The following is a 17,018-nucleotide window of genomic DNA, read 5'->3' on the forward strand; positions in this document are numbered from 1 at the left end:
AATCAGTGTTTTTGTGTCTTTTGGGTAGATACCTAGGAGTGGATTGCTGGGTCGTAGGGAAGCTCCATGTTTAGCAGTTTGAGGAACCTCCAGTTTTCCATAGTGGCTGTACTGGTTTGCATTCCCACCAGCAGTGCAGGAGAGTTCCTTTTCATCCTCGCCAACATTTATTGTTGCTAGTTGTTTTAAGATGTGCCATTCTCACTGGGGTGAGGTGGTATAATGACTTATTTTAAAGAAAACAAATGGAACCACCTTACAGGGTACTGCCACTTTTTTTTTTTTTTTTAAGATTTTAGTTTTTACATAGAAGAACTGGGGTACAGGCCAGAGGTGCAGGGGATGAGAGAATTCACCAGAGGCAGAGTAGGGAGCAGAACAAGAGCATTTACTGAAATACTGCTGAGGGGAGCAGTGGAGGAGACCAGAGAGGTCAGCTGTGCCATATGTGGGTCCACTGAAGGTGGGAGTGAACACCGGCCTTGCAGGTGGTAGCGGTGAGACTTAACCCCTAGGCTGCCAGGGAGACCCTAGAACTGCCACTCTTTCCTAGTGACACCCTCTCCCCTCACCGCAGAGGTAACCTAGTCAGCAACTAGCCTGATGCTTCTGGAAATCACTTCCTTGTTTTTTATACCTTAAATACAAATCTCTAAACAACATAGCTTTTCACTGTTATGCAGATGGATTCAAAATATAAGTATTCTTTAAATCCTTTTTTCTTCTGGTCAACATCATGCAGACATTTTGTTTTAAGTTCTTGTAGCATTACATATGTTTTAAGACTTATTTATGCATACAGAACTGGCATACAGGCCAGAGGTGCAGGGGCGTGAGAGGATTCACCAGAGACAGAGTGGGAGGCACAGCCTATTAAGTACACTGCTAAGGGGAGCAGCAGGTGGGTCAGGAGAGGTCTGCTGCACCATGTGGGCCACCAGGGAGGGCCCTGTAGCATTATATTTTTTTATGGACTCGTAAGTGTTGTTGCCTGTGACTGGTTGATTCACTTCTGTGTGATCATGCTCCAGGCTGTCACTCATCCCCTGTTGGACCTCTGGGTTTTGTCAGTCCCAGGGCTCTGAATAGTGCTGGGTCCAGGTGTATGCGTGGTCAGCTTCACTCTCTGTGCCTGTTTTCCAAGTGGTTGTACCAGTCTCCAATTTATACCCCAGTCCAGTCCAGTTATGGTACATTTATGTAATGTACTTGCTGTGTGACCACACCGTGTGTGGACATTTCCTGAGTGAGTGAATGTCACCTAGGTCTCTGATGCACAGCCCTTGCATATTTCTGTTTCTGCTTAGTTATAGGACTTGCACTAACATACCATTCAAAGGCCAGAAATGGAGTTCCATAGTTTGGTTGGCAAATCCCTAATAGGATCTTTTCATCTACTTTTTTTCTTGAACTAATTAGTAGTTACAGGGAAATAGAGTATTAAAGATGAGTGTCTAGTTCCTAGATGCCTTAAAAGTCTTGAGTGAAAAAGAAAAAGCCCTGTATGAACCCCACCTCTTCAGCCACCAGCTGTCCTGACTTGGTGACTTGCGTCGTGCTGGTTGGTGCTTGCCTTGCCCACCTGATTATCACGCCAGCATGATCGCTTTAGAGGACGCTCTGTGCAGGAACCTGGGCCAGTCCTTGTTCGGGCACACGCAGGACAGGCGTGCACACGCCGTGCACATGTGTAGAGCCCTGAAAGGCAACAAGCACAGCCTGTGGCCCACCCTTGGCACTTCCAAAGGAACCACAGTTTCTTTGTTGTGGGAGTAACTTGTTTGTCACTTACAAAATGTGCTTTTTCCATTTGACTATGGTGATGGCACACAGGTGATTTGGTGAAGGGAAGCCCACGGGGATTACAATTGAGATGGAAAAAGGCACAAAATGATGTAAAAATAAACTATCGTATTGTTTTTTAAAAATGTGCTTTTTCCAAACTGTCTTGTATTCAGAAGAGGAAGGTTGTTTAGAAATGGGTTTGATATAAAGAATTCCTGTTCCTGAGTAGTCAGTTGCCAGGTGAACTTCAAAGGCCTGTGTTTGGCTTTGTGATTGTAGTTGGTTAGAGGGAGAAAGAGTGGGTGGGTAAGAAAGAAGGCGAGGGCCCTCCCTGGTGGTGCAGCAGGTTGAAGCACAGCACTATGAAGCTCTCCCAGCTACAGCAGCACGAGTTTCAGTCCATCTGCCTGTTCTGCTCCCCACTCTGTCTCTGGTGAAGCCTCTCACCCTCCGCATCTCTGGCCTGTACCCCAGTTCTGTATGCATAAATCAATGCTCTTTTTTTTTTTTTTTAAAGAATATTTATTTATACAGAACTGGGGTATAGGCCAGAGATGCGGAGGGTGAGAGGCTTCACCAGAGACAGAGTGGGGAGCAGAACAGGCAGATCGATGAAGTACACTGCTGAGGGGAGCAGCAGGTGGGTCAGGAGAGGTCTGCTGCGCCATGTAGTTCTCCTCTGGGGCAGGCGGGAATCGAACTCATGTGGCAGTGGCTTAAGCTGCTTAGTGCTGTGCTTTAACCCACTGCGCCACCAGGGAGGGCCTAAATAAATAAATCTTAAAGAGAAAAAAAGAAAGAGGGCGAGATGGAGAGGTCACTTCAGGACAGTTATTAATTTATTAAATCCAGGTATTTGTTGGCTATTTCCTGTGTGCCTGTATTATATGCTAGTAGTCTGTTTCTGTCCTTACAGCAAAAAGTTCTACAGTTGTGTGAATTTAGAAAATAACCCTTGGGGAATCCTTTATCCCCCCAAAAAAGTGAGATTTAAGGTTCCTTTTCATTTCTTGTATGGCATTCTTGGAAAATGGCTAAGTTGCTCTACTTTCAGTTTTTAGTTATATAAATCTTAATAAAAATACTTATTTACACATTAGAAGTTTTCGGGAAAAGAGTTACAGAAAGAGTAAGTGGAAATCTTTTTTGTGTTACTGACTCTTCCAGTGGGAGTACGATGGAGGGGCTCCGTTTTCCACAGGTTGCAGGGAGAGGGAAGCCGGGGGACCCAAGGCATCACTGTGTGTCATAGGATAGGGCCTCTGGCCCTCCCGGCTCGCCTGGCCCCACTTCCCAGTTTTTCTTTTACACTGACAATGCTCACCCATTCCGTTGGGTCTCCCACCCACCCTGCCTTTGATGTCTCAGTGGGTCCAGGCCTTGCATAATGAAACTCATAAGCTCCTGCTGGGCTTACTTCTGCCTTTGTCCCAGACACCAGTGACCCATGACAGGTCTTTGAACGCCTTACATCTCTGAGCTTATGGTTACATAAGAGAAACTCATTAGTGAGATCATGTTGCTTCTGTTGGCCAGAAAACACTATGGCAATGAGAATAAGCAAAGTGCCAGCCTTTCCTTGCCTAGAGGATGGAGACCCTGAGGTGAGCTTGACAGCAGTTTTGAGGAAGCATTGGCTAAAAAACCAACTGGCCAGAAAGAGCCCAAAAACTCCAGGAGCATGCTGGCAGCATATAGATTACATGTAAGTTTGTAATCAAGATCCACTGTGAAGAATCTTGGTCTGCCAGCCATTGTGCCACACTCAGCCTCGCCAAGTTCTGTCACCAGCCGACGTCCTCTGTCTGACTTGCCCGTAAAGAGCACTTCTAGGTGCGGGCCAGTGCTTGGAAAAGGGGCTTAACTAGCAGCCATGTTTATAATTAATTTTCTTCTATTATAAATCATTTTCAGCTTTAGAAATTGCAGCCCATAAATAATTACAAAGAAAAACTTAACCGAAAGAATTATCCTCCACTCAAAATTGTTGGTCACACTTTATTTCATTAAAAAAGCTAAAAATTCTTATAAAACTTGAAGTTTCCTCGGGACACTTTTTCTTCTTTCACCACTGAGAGAGCTGCCCCATAAATTTGATAGGTTTTCTCTCCATTTCATTTAAATAGTTATTTTTTGAATTAAACAGTGCATTTTTTTTTTAAAGATTTTATTTGTGCATACAGAACTGGGATACAGGCCAGAGATGTGGAGGGTGAGAGAATTCACCAGAAACAGAGTGGAGAGCAGAACAGGCAGATCAACGAAAGACACTGCTGAGGGGAGCAGCGGGCGGGTCAGGAGAGGTCTGCCACGCCATGTGGTCACCTCCGGGGCAGGCGGGGATCGAACTCATGAGGAAGCGGCTTTAGATTCTCAGTGCTGTGCTTTAACCCGCTGCGCCACCAGGGAGGGCCTAAACAGTGCATTTTTTAAAAAAGATTTATTTATTTATTCATACAGAACTGGGGTACAGGCCAGAGATGCGGAGGGTGAGAGGATTCACCGGGAACAGAGTGGGGAGCAGAACAGGCAGATTGACGAAGGACATTGCTGAGGGGAGCAGCGGGCGGGTCAGGAGAGGTCTGCCACGCCATGTGGATCTCCTCCAAGGCAGGCAGGGATCGAACTCATGCGGAATTGGCTTAAGCTTCTTAGTGCTGTGCTTTAACCCGCTGCGCCACCAGGGAGGGCCTAAACAGTGCATTTTTAATGAATATCAAAAGGATATAAAGATCTTTAATATCTTTTAATTTTACTTGATATATATGTTCTGTGTTTAGGGAATGGAATTCTTTCAGGGGTAAAGGTTGTATATACTTTATATACTTTCTCATGATGTTTCTTATCAACAGAGAAGTATGCAGTGTTTCATAGAGTTTCAGTTACTTGGTATAAAGTTTCATTTAAAGAGGAGCTAAAAGGTAAATGAAATCGGAATTGTTTCATACTGAATTGTAACTTAAATATTTGAACGTAATTCTTTTAAAAATACTAAATTTATATGGTGTTTTCTTTTTCCATTTATCCTAAAAAATGGTTTTATATATATTTATATATAGTTTATCTTTTTAACAATAACAGTACCTTTTTTAAAGAATTATTTATGCATACAGAACTGGGGTACAGGCCATTGGGTCAGGGGTGGCGAGAGGATTTGTCAAAAACAAAGTGGGGAGCAGAACAGGCAGATGAACGAAGTACACCGCTGAGGGGAGCAGCGGGTGGGTCAGGAGAGGTCTGCTGTGCCCTGTGGGTAAGCTCCGGGGCAGGGATCGAACTCACACAGAAGCGGCCATGGCATAGTTTCATAGTGCAGCTCTCCAACCCGCTGCGCCACCAGGGAGGGCCCATAACTTAATACTTAAAAAAAAGATTTGTTTACCCATGCAAGAACTGGGGTGTAGGCCAGAGGTACGGGGTGTGAGAGGATTCACCAGAGACAGAGTGGGAAGGAGGACAGGTGGATGTACTGGAAAACACTGCTGAGGGGAGCAGTGGGAGAGACATGAGAGGTCTGCTGTGCCATATGGGTCAGTTCCCTGGCTGCACATTACACTCAGGCTGCTGCAGTTACAGCATAACAACATTGAGACTTAACCCCTTCCCCCTAATAATGTGATTTTTAAATTCCTTCTACTTGCTAATGTAAATCCCAGGATAAGTTAGTTCTGAGATGGGTGGGCCCTGGGAATCTGCATTCTAACCAGGAGCTCTTGGGGTTCTCATGCTGGGATCACTTTGAAAAGTACTCCTTCACTATACTGTGATAATTGTTTCAGCCAGGGGTTGGCAAACTTTCTGTAAAAGAGCCAGTTAGTAAATATTTCAGGCTTGTGGGTTATACACACTTTCTGTTGCAACTATTTAACTCAGCTTCGTATTATATAACCAGGCATCATTCTTCAATATGACAAATGAGTGTGTCTATAAAACACTGAAATTTAATTCAATACAATTTTTACGTGCCATGAAATAGTCTTTTTTTAACCATTTAAAATGCATAATCTATTCTTGCTAATGGGCAGTATAAAAACATGGCCTGTCAGCCATAGTTTGCTGACTGATTTGAACAAAGCAGGGTGAGGTTGAGAAGCCACTGCATTCTTGCCACATGTGGGAAAAAAAGGAAAACAATTGAAAAAGAATTCTTTAAGACTCTCAGGAGACAGGGCAAAAGTAATAATTTCAGGATCTAAGGTGACTACTTTTTAGTTAATAACTTGATTCTTCCACTCTCTGTAGGGGGCTGGACACACCCCAGCTACCCTTCAAATGCAGTAGGCCCACTGTCTCTTAGAATGACAAGGGTATGTGACTTCACCAGATTCCCACCACCCAGACTCTCTCACTCTCTTTGTTAAAGAAAAAAAGAGAAATGTAGCAATACTGACAAAAGAAGTTAACTTGGTAGAAAGCCTCCAAAATGGGGATTGGGTCAAAAGTATGTTAAAGGGATTCTTGTATAGTTGGGTTTCACTTCCTTTTTAAGGATTTTTATGCCTTTTAAAAGATTCTGATTAAATCCAATGAGCGGTCAGAGGGTAAGATGATTAAAGGGTGATCAACTATTGAGCTTTGTGCTATGAATATTATAATTTCTGAATTCTTTTTTGTCTTCCTTAATAAACTATAAAGTGCTGAGATCTTAGTTATGAACAGACTTGTGTTTTCTGAGATTTCATTATCTGTTTCTTAAAGGGTAGTATTGACCTTGGCAGCTTTGAGGCAGTATTATACTTATCTTGGGTTTTATTGCTGATGGGATTTTTAAAAAAGTACTGTGCATACAGGGCCTCCCTGGTGGCCTAGGGGCTAAGTCTCAGCACTATCATCTTGATGACCTAACTTCTGTCCCTGGCCGGCGGGGGTGACCCACATATAGCACAGCAGACCTCACCTGTCTTGTCTGTTGCTCCCCTTAGCAGTTAGTAATCCACCTGCTCTGCTCCCCACTCCATCTATAGAGGAACTTACCACGCCCTGCACCTTTGGCCTACATCCCAATTCTTACATGAAAAAAAAAAAACTTAACAAAAAACTGCATATAGGTGTCCTGTGCTATTGAGTTCACCATTTAGCTAAGAATCAATGATTCATACTTAATTTTTACTACTTCTTGAAGATGCTCAAGTACTATTTATATAGGCTGTAGTACAAATTGATTTCTTGTTAACCTCAAACAAATTTAAATGCATGTGATTATAGAATATTTTTTGGTTCAGGTTTACCAGATTTTTCACATGCAAAGACCATCTCACACCATTGAACAGTTTGGATTTTTAGACTAATGTCTAGATTATAGATAAAGTACAGTCAGACTGTAGCTTTTCTTCCCTGGTGAAATGTGCATTTTGGTAGTCTCTTGATCAGTTCTGTGGTCAGATTGATGATTAATCAACAAACTCATGGAAGCGAGGGGGTCAGGTCCCACTGAGGTTATTTTCTAGGTAGAGTCTGAGAGAGAACTTCTTAACCTCCATTTACCTGCTTCCTCACCTGGGAACTGTGACAGCTGAATGATACTGATGATGAGAGGCTGAGTATGGTTTAAGCAAATCAGGCCCTGGAGTTTGCTTTAGCAAGTCCAGTGGGACATAATGAGGGTGGTGCTTCTTACAGTTCAGTGTGCATACAGGTCACCTGGGATCTTGTTAAACAGAATCATGTTCCATAGGCTCTTGAAGACAACATTTTAAATGGATTAGAGGAAAAAAACATGGTAATGTAATCTGTAAGATACCTTGCCAAGAAACAGACTTTTACTTTGTTTTGACCCGTTGCCTTCCCTGCACTGATATGGCACCTGCCCTTTGTGCTATTCATTTGGTTTGCTGTTAAATCTCACTGTATTCTGTTATTTTTACATGTGTATCTTGTGTCCTGTAAGGTTAGATCCCAGAACAAGGTTATCTTTTAGGTTAACTTTACATTGTGTTCCATTTGCTATTGCTGTATAGCATGCCAGTCCAAAACTCAGTGGGGCAAAGCCTTTTTATTTTGCTCAGATTCTTTTTTTAAAAAAAGATTTATGCATATAGAACTGGGGTACAGGCCAGAGGTGCAAGAGTATGAGATGATTCACCAGGGACAGAGTGGGGAGTAGAACAGGCAGATGGAGGAAGTACACTGCTGAGGGGAGCAGTGGGCGGGTCAGGAGAGGTCTGTTGTGCCATACGGGTCACCTCCTTGGTCTGGAATTGAACTTAATGCTGAAGCGGCTTCAGCTGGCTTTGTAGTGCTGTGCTGTAACCCGCTGCACCACCAGAGAGGGCCCTGCTCAGACTCTTGTAGATTAGGAATTTGGACTTCTCTGTGCTTCACAAAGTTTAAGGTGCCTGTGCTGGGAAGTTCAAAGCCTGGTGGTGACTTGATCGCTAGGAGCTAGAAGCATATTGAAATGGCTTTATTTCTACATTTACTAGTTAATGCTGGGTATCAGCTGGATTTTCAGCTGGGCCGCTGCTGGACTGTATCATGGGACCTCTCCATATGGTAACTGTTGGGCTTCCTGTGTTATGGAGCAGTTCCTGAGAACAAGGTACAAGAGTATGAATGTTAATGGTGTACACTCGTTTGAGTTTCTCTCTAGGGCTTTTGCAGATTCGCAGGAAGGAGGAACATCACACCCACTGTTTGATGGGAGATGTCGAGGTCACATTCTAAGGTGGTCACGTTGGACAGGAGCTGCTGTTGTGGTCATGTGTAAATGCATTCTGACAGTATCTGATGATACTGAGGATACTACTGAACTCTGCATGAACTTAGCATTGTGTAAATTAGATAATTTAAACACTAGGGTATGTGAGGATCAAATTCAGAAATTCAGTTCCAGGTATAAATGGATTACCCCATGGTATCCAAGTAAATACTTACCTGTACCTTTTATAGCTAGCAACTGATACTTTTTTTTTTTAAATTTATTTATTTGTGCATACAGAGCTGGGGTACAGGCCAGAGGGTCAGGGGTGGTGAGAGGCTTCACCAGAGTCAGAGTGGGGAGCAGAACAGGCAGATCTACGAAGTACACTGCTGAGGGGAGCAGCGGGCGGGTCAGGAGAGGTCTGCCACGCCATGTGGTCTCCTCCAGGGCAGGCGGGAATCGAACTCATGCGGAAGTGGTTTTAGCTTCTCAATGCTGTGCTTTAACCTGCTGCGCCACCAGGGAGGGCCAGCAACTGATACTTTTGTACTAATGGGAATATATGATCATACAGAGCTAAATCTAGTCTGCATCTGTCACTACCTGGCATGCATTTTTCTCTTTCCCTTAAGTGGAGTTTTTTCTCCTTTGGGTGGGACATATACTCCACCCAGCAGCTACTATCTTAAAATGATTGGCCTTTGTTAAGCTTAGTCACTCATTAGATTGGTGGTCAGCAGTTGCACTACTGTAACTTATGACTTTGTGGCCAAACCAGCATGGTGACTGTCTTTAGTTTCTGGGTATTGATGCTCATCCCCTCAGTCAATTTATATGTAAGTGGAGAAACTCTTCCTTCAGATATGAGGTGTTCTAGCAAAAGAGTATTTTCAAAAAGATTTATTTATGTATACCAGAGCTGGGGTACAGGCCAGAGATGTGGGGTGGGGAACAGGCAGACCTACTGAAATTCACTGTGAGATGGGAGAGGTGTGCCATACCCTGTGGGTCACCTCCCAAGCCAGGGACCAAACTTGTGCTGTAGTGGCTGTGGACTGCTTCATAGTGCTGTGCTTTAACCGATTGCACCATCAGGGAGGCCCATACAGTGAATTTTTTTTGTTTCATTTTACTTGAACATGAATATTACTTTTATTCTTAATATTCAGATAGTTTCCCTTAATAAAAGGTTACCAATCAGTGATTTTTTTTTTTAACTTGGAAGAGCATTAAACACTTTCTCCCAATGGAACAGATTTAATAACAAAAATTAATTTGAAATAGAAATATTTTTGCCTATATTGCCATAAGTACTATTTTTTAAAAAAGATTTATTTGTGCATACAGAACTGGGGTACAGGCCAGAGGCTCAGGGGTGGCAAGAGGCTTCATCAGAGACAGAGTGGGGAGCAGAACAGGCAGATCGAAGTACACCGCTGAGGGGAGCAGCGGGCAAGACAGGAGAGGTCTGCCACGCCATGTGGGTCAGTTCTAAGTTGGGGATTAAAATCATGCTGAAACTCAAACTCAGCCATGGCCAGCTTTGCAGTGCTGAGCTTTAGCCTGCTGTGCCACCAGGTAGGGCCCAAATATTATTTTTAAAAGGCTTCCCCCCCCCCAAAAAAAAGAACTGTACAGTTTGATGGAAGGTGATTACACAGGTTTCCTTTGTATAAAATGTGAGTGTGGCCTTCTGTATGAGCCACTGAAATTTCTTAAGCTAAAAATAAATGTTGGCTCACTTTACAGTCATCTGTAGCACCATCATGACCATTTTCTGCTTATTCAACATGAGGAAAAATGTAGATAGAATTTAATTTCTTTAGCTGCTGATTCTACTGGTTGTCATGGGCAACCTCTGGCCCTGGAGTGGATGCTCCTTACTGACTGGCCCATTCATAGCCGGCTCAGAGGCCAGTCCTGGGCCAGCACCGAGTTCGTTGCTCTCCAGTGCAGGTACAGTCAGCTGTTCACAGCGTATGCTTGCAGATCACAGGCTGTCTGGGCATGCACCAGTTCTGCACTTTGTTTAGCACTTTGTGCTTATAATTCAGAGATCAGCATTCATCTGGCAAAATGATTAATAATTTGTTTAAAAAACCTTCTGGGCTGCTTGGTTTAGGACAGCTCTTCCTTTTTGCCTTCACCTGGCAAGGAAAACATTTTTCCCAGCAGGAAGTCAATCCAACTGCAAGCATGGCTTGGGAGGGTGGAGTTGAACACTGTGGACAGCGACCTGGACATTCCCTTCCCCAGTGCCCTCCACCCTCATCCCAGGGACCAGCATGCGCAGTGAGACTGCGCCTTGCTCCCTTCCATCCAGCCTCCTAAGCGAGTCCTTTGTCTTTCAGTGTACATTTACTAGATTCTGATCCATCTTTATGATCAGACTCAGTTCATTTTTGAACACTACCCACACGAGGGCTTTTTGTTGGGACTTCCTTCCGAGTTCCTTCAGGGCTCCCACTGCTGTCAGGCTTTCTGCACCTCCAGAACAGTGCTAATATATATGTTCCTTGTCGGACAACAGGGGAGACTAGAGCAGCTCAGCCCCACTGGTTCACTGTCCTTGCTTCTGTAAGTAGCACTCAAACATGTTCTGAGTGAGAGCCAAGGCCCCGTCGTGCACTGAAGGTGCTTGCTGGTGTGTGAGGCAGGCAGTGATACCAGGGTGGCTCCTGCGAGGTGCCTGGACACTCGGGTCTTTTCCTCGTTTTGTCCGTCTTCCCCAAGTTGAATCATCTCGTCCTTGCTGAACCTTGTATTTTCTACAGAGGGATCAGCAGTGTCTGTCAGAGGACCAGCTATACTCTGCCCTCTGAGTGCTCCTGGCAGAATGTTTTTCTAAGCCCTGGACCCAGCTTTGGCATTTTAAGCCACATTTATGGCACCAGACTGACAAGCGCAGCAAGGCGGGAGCATGATGTCTGTCTCACTTGTATTTTGCCTTGAGAACTCACAATCTGTTTTTCTCTCTGCTAACAAGAGTTAACAAAAAAACAGGCTTGGGGCCCATTATTTACCCTTAGCCCCGATGAAGACCAGTTTGCTGAAAGTGCAGGTGGGCCTGCCGCCCCGCCCAGGGGTACAGCTTCCCAAGCAGAATGATGATTTGCATTGGTCACAGGTCAAGACTCAGATGGTAACTAGATAACCTGATTGGAAATTTGATTAGCATCTTTCAGATTTTCCATATTGAGAATGGAGTTATCACCAGCAGTTTGAAAGCTAATTTTGTATTTATTACCACGGTGACTTTGCTTTTCACACTATTAGGATTCTGCCAGGAAGACTTGGGAGTGCACGAGACTGCTTTGCTGGAGGACTGAATGTTCTCACAATATCTGCCCATTTCCATTTATATCTAACGCATTTTCTACTTCCTTGCTCTCCCTGCTGATGTGATTTCACCTCTGTGTGCTTCCGGCATTAACCAGTGATCAGTGCCAGGTCTCCAAAGAGTGGTGCATCCTCAGATGAGGCACTGGCTCTCTAGACATGGGCAGTTTCTGGGGGGTGGATGTCATCTGTCAGCACCAATCACTCTCGTGTGCCTCAGTGAAGGCAGAGATATGGGTGTCACACCCCAGCATCCATATCGGTAGTGGTTGGGAGCCCCACCTTAGAACTGATCAGAAACTCTGGGGTGGGGCTTAACCATCAGTGTTTCAACAAATCCTCCAGCTAACTCCACACACAAGTTTGAGAACCATTGAACTACAATGCTATCAAGATTTTCAGAGGTCAAGTATGCACATGTCATGACCCAGCCCTTCCATTTCTAATTATTTCACCAAGAGAAAGGCAGGCATGTATGTTCACATAAGACCTGTACATGTGGGGGGCCTCTCTGGGTAGCCGAGGAGTTAAGTTTCAGAATTGTGATGGCCCAAGTTTAATCCTGGGCCACAGCAGACCGCTCCCGTCTGTCACCTGCTGTTCCCCTTGACAGTGTAGTTCAGCCTCCTCCTTTGTCTCTGGTGAATGTTCTCACCCCCCTAACTCTGGTCTACACCCCAGTTATTTCTCTACCTCTCCACTTGTACTAGCCTAGAACAGACGAGTGTCCGTTATGGTCTAGCTACACAATAGAATACTAGTGAGCAATAAAAAGAAATGAGTCTCAAAATAAGGTGCTGAGTAAGAGCCAGTCTTCACTGCCTGCCCCTCCCCGAGTGTATGGCCCATTATATAAAAGTCCATAAAATGTAAACCATAGAGAGTTCAGTGATTGCCTGGGAAAGGGGCTAGTAAGGGGGAGAGGGAGAATAGATTATAAGATGGAAAAAAACTTGGGGGCCGGATATTATATTTTGAGGTCATGGTGTTTCAAATATGTGCACAGTCAAAACTCATTGTTATTCTTTATAGCTGAACAAAAGCTATTTGGGGGAAGAAAGGGAGCGAGGAGGACACTTGCACCTGACCAGGGCCAGCCCCTCCTGCAGTCCGCGCCGGCTCCTTGCTGCTGCGTGTGTGGTGTCTGGCGCCGTCTCCCACGCGCTGGTGCGCTGGCTTGCCTTCCTCTCTCACAGGCCACGTGAGCAGTCTTACAATCAATGCGCTCTTGGCTGAATCTTCTTTAAAACTTTTGTTTGTTATAATCAAAACCTATGTTTCATTGTAGGTTATGTGTCTTTAGTGAAAAGCTGAGGCTTGAGTTGTTTCTTACTGGCATCCTCAATGTGTGCATCTGGAAATACTTATTCCAGTAAAACCCAAGTTAATAGTTAAAGCCCCGGATTGTTTTTAACTTTTGTATTGGTTACAGCTTTGCCTCCTTGTTTCTTGCAGATCTGATTTGTCTGCACTGAGATCAGCTCTCCCTTTAGGACTTTGTCCACGCAGACCAGGACTCCAGACTTCTCAAAGTGAGTAGCCCCTGCACTGCCTCTGTACGTGGAGATGGTCTCACCCGGCTCAGGTCACTTTGGCTACCCCCATGGTAGGTGCCCTGGGTGCAGGTACCCTCACGCCCCCAGCGAGCAGACTACAAAAGCCATGTGATTTTTGTGGGGACTAGTATAGACATTATATAATGTTGAATGTCTTTGACAATTAGTTGTAATTCCAGCATCTATCTGAAACCAGTGGGATTCACCTTGGAATATAGAATTGACATAGGGAAATTATTAAACCATACAACTGCTCATTAATTTAGAAGAATTTCCAAAGAAATGCCACAGTACAAGATAAACCAGAGCATTCAGAGGTCATGAATATGGCAAAAGTTATTTCTTTTTTAAAAAATGAAGGGTTGAGGACAGTCTATCCTACTATTCTGTAATGGGTCCAATTCAATGTCTTATTTATGCATACAGGAACTGGGGTGTGAGGATTCACGAGAGTCAGAGTGGGGAGCAGAACAGTCAGACTGAAGGGAGAAGTCAGCTACCTGGTCTGGGATTGAACGTGTGCTGCACTGGCTATGGATAGCTTCATAGTGCTGAGACTTAACCCCTTTTGCCATAAAAGTTTTACCTAAGGTGATACCATTTATAAGAAGGTGCCTACAGGGGGGAACTCCCTTCAGTAAGAGCCCGGGACCAGCCTGCTGCTGGGCATGTTTAAACTTAAAACATGGAACTACAGGCATCCTTTTTTATTTTTTTTTTTTTTAAATCACCGGAGAGTTGGGTTTTACATTACTTTCCATATTGGTGTCTTTGGCTACTTTTCCTAGCTCTTAATCAATAGAAAATTTATCTATGTCCTTGAAAAAATAACTGTTCCCTATCCCGCAGAGAGAAAGCTGTGATGAAGCAATAGCATTTACAGTACTGACAGATACCTGTATTTTGCAGGAAGGTGAGTGATTTCAAATTCCTTGCTGGAGGAAACCAACCACTGTGGCCTCGCTTCCAAGGATGCAAGTGTGATTGCCGGCGCCTTCATGAGCTCCAGAGGTCACAGCACGCTGCCACGGACTCTCATGGCCCCCCGGATGATTTCTGAGGGGGACCTAGGAGGCATTGCTCAAATTACCTCCTCTCTCTTCTTGGGCAGAGGCAGTGTCGCCTCCAACCGGCACCTCCTGCAGTCTCGTGGGATCACCTGCATCGTTAATGCCACCATTGAGATCCCCAATTTCAACTGGCCCCAGTTTGAATATGTTAAAGTGCCTCTGGCCGACATGCCTCATGCCCCCATTGGACTGTACTTTGACACCGTGGCTGACAAGATCCATAGTGTGAGCAGGAAGCATGGGGCCACCTTGGTGCACTGTGCTGCAGGGGTGAGCCGCTCGGCCACTCTCTGCATCGCTTACCTGATGAAATTCCATAACGTGTGCCTGCTGGAGGCATACAACTGGGTGAAAGCCCGGAGGCCTGTCATCAGGCCCAACGTAGGCTTCTGGAGGCAGCTGATAGACTATGAGCGCCAGCTTTTTGGGAAGTCGACAGTTAAGATGGTACAGACACCTTATGGCATAGTTCCAGACGTTTATGAGAAAGAGTCCCGCCACCTGATGCCTTACTGGGGGATTTAATGCCACCACAGCCTGCATCAGCAGCCCCTTGAGCAGTACCAGCATCTGCTACACACCGTCTGCTCCCCTCTTCACCTTTCTTTTCAAATAGTTGACTTTTGGTTCTTCCTGAAGTGTTTTCTACACTGGGTGTTCGAGCTTATTTTAAAGAGGGGAGGAACATAAGGGGAAAGCATACATTGCTAGTCACATTTTTAAAACTAACATTTTGGAATAGTGTTTATGAAAATCTTTAACTGGCTTTTAATCATTTTAATCATTTTTAACACTTTGAACAGTTTAGTAAACTGTTTATTTAGTTCTGCTCTATTCTGAAACCCATGCCTTTTGACTTCAGGGCAGGGGCAGGTAGAGCTCAGTGCAAAAACCACTTTGGGCCCTGTCAGCCCTCTAGAGATGAGCTTTCTCCCAGGCTGCCCACCAACAATGGCTTAGGGAAGACTGGCACCAGCTTCAGTCTCTAGGGGAGTAACCTTACTCTTTTCCTCTATTATTTAGTGACTCTGTAAATTAAAACAAATTTAGCTGTTGAGTTACAATATCTGCAAAAACCTTCTCGGGATCATTGTGCCCCAAGATTACTATATGAGCATTATTTTTAATAAAAATATCTGCATAACACATTAGAATTTTTACTAATGAGAATTTGAGGGGGGAAATAGCAGAACGTATATATACACTCTGAAGAAATGTGCTGTGTCCACTTGTCTCTTGGTGAGAGGAGGGCACCAAAGCAAGTCCTCCATCAGAGACATCACTTACTTTTTAACAGAAGGTTTGCTTTTGGTTGACTATCTGCACACAAAAATGCCCCAGCCCAAACCACAGTGCAAGACAGAAGTAATAGGAATGGCCGCCTCTGTTGAAACCTGGAAGGGTCACCCCGCTCACTGCCCCAATACAGCCGACAACCCCACTTACCTGGGACTTAGACGTTTAATTAGCTCTTTTCTGACTCTGCGCTCCTGGGAAACCAGTGAATGACCAGGGTGTCCTTATCTGAGCAACAGTTTTCTAGATTTTTTGGGTCTATTTTGGCAAGGGCCATAAATATGCTGCCAGTGGCTGCACATTTATATAAACCATGTTTTCAGAAATGGGCAACGACCATAGTTTGCACTTAAATTCTACCTTTTGTTTCCTAACACATCTGCTTTTACAAGTGTGCACCACTGTCTAAATAGGGAAATTAAAATCAGAAGTGCCCATAAATGCTACATGATCAAAAATAACAGAACAAAGCCCTAATAACCCAAGGAGGCTCTTAGTGTCTTTAGTATGAAGGTAAGCTAGCTGGTAGTCTCTGGAGAATAACATGCTTCACACTACTATAGTTAGAACACATGTGATGACAAATCCTGGCTAATTAAGGAAAATTTCCTATAAAAATCCTGGCAGACATCACACTCGGCTATAACTAAGAGCATTTTTAGCACTTGGGAAGCCTGCACTTGACCTTTCTCTAAATGTCAAGAGAGTTTACTAGTTGTCACAAAGGAAGGTGTACCTTGGTGTAGGGAATTTTTGTAGTGATCCCCAAGCACTTCCAATTTCTATAACATAAAGGCCATATAGACTTTTCAAAGTTTACGAACACATTAGTCATTAAAGTAAAAGGCATTTTGAAGCAAAGTGTGTGTGTGTGCGCGCGCACAGTATACACACACACATAAACAAACCCACAGAATACTCAAATTAAGCCTATCTGGAGTGCAAACTAGTCAGGAACATGGTAACATACCCTGTACCTTTTCTATCTCAAGCATGTCCAGACAAAAATTACACAGTAAGCTACAACAATTTTAAAGGTAAAAGAGAATACCAAAAAAGAAACATGCTTATTAATCGCCACTCAGGCAGTGGGGGTGAAGCTGCCTGCACAACTCGAGGTATGAAATCAGTAACCGTGGTTACCGTTTCCAAGGACACTGGGCTCTTGACTCAAGAGCTGAGGTGAAGCTGAATGCAATGTTGACTCATTTTAATAAACTTGCATTAGAGAAGACAGACAATGCAGTGATATTCCACACTCCCCAAGTCCTTACTGGTGGCATCTAATAAAACACTTACCCTGTTTAACAGATACCAAAAAGTAGTGAACAC

General features: G+C 44.2%; 1 protein-coding gene across 2 annotated transcripts in view; it reads left to right on the forward strand.

The window, feature by feature from the left end:
- DUSP14 (dual specificity phosphatase 14) overlaps positions 1 to 16,426 on the forward strand; it is a 20,611-nt gene extending 4,185 nt beyond the window's left edge. For both annotated transcript variants that reach the window (XM_004684464.2, XM_012726005.1), the window contains exons 2-3: positions 13,220 to 13,296; positions 14,230 to 16,426. In XM_004684464.2, the coding sequence (XP_004684521.1) occupies positions 14,319 to 14,915 (597 nt within the window). In that variant the 5' untranslated portion in view covers positions 13,220 to 13,296; positions 14,230 to 14,318 and the 3' untranslated portion in view covers positions 14,916 to 16,426. The remainder of the gene's footprint in view (positions 1 to 13,219; positions 13,297 to 14,229) is intronic.
- Positions 16,427 to 17,018: the final 592 nt, after the last annotated feature.

The sequence above is a fragment of the Condylura cristata genome, unplaced genomic scaffold (genome assembly GCF_000260355.1).
Source record: "Condylura cristata isolate star-nosed mole 26May11 unplaced genomic scaffold, ConCri1.0 scaffold00017, whole genome shotgun sequence".
NCBI lineage: Eukaryota > Metazoa > Chordata > Mammalia > Eulipotyphla > Talpidae > Condylura > Condylura cristata.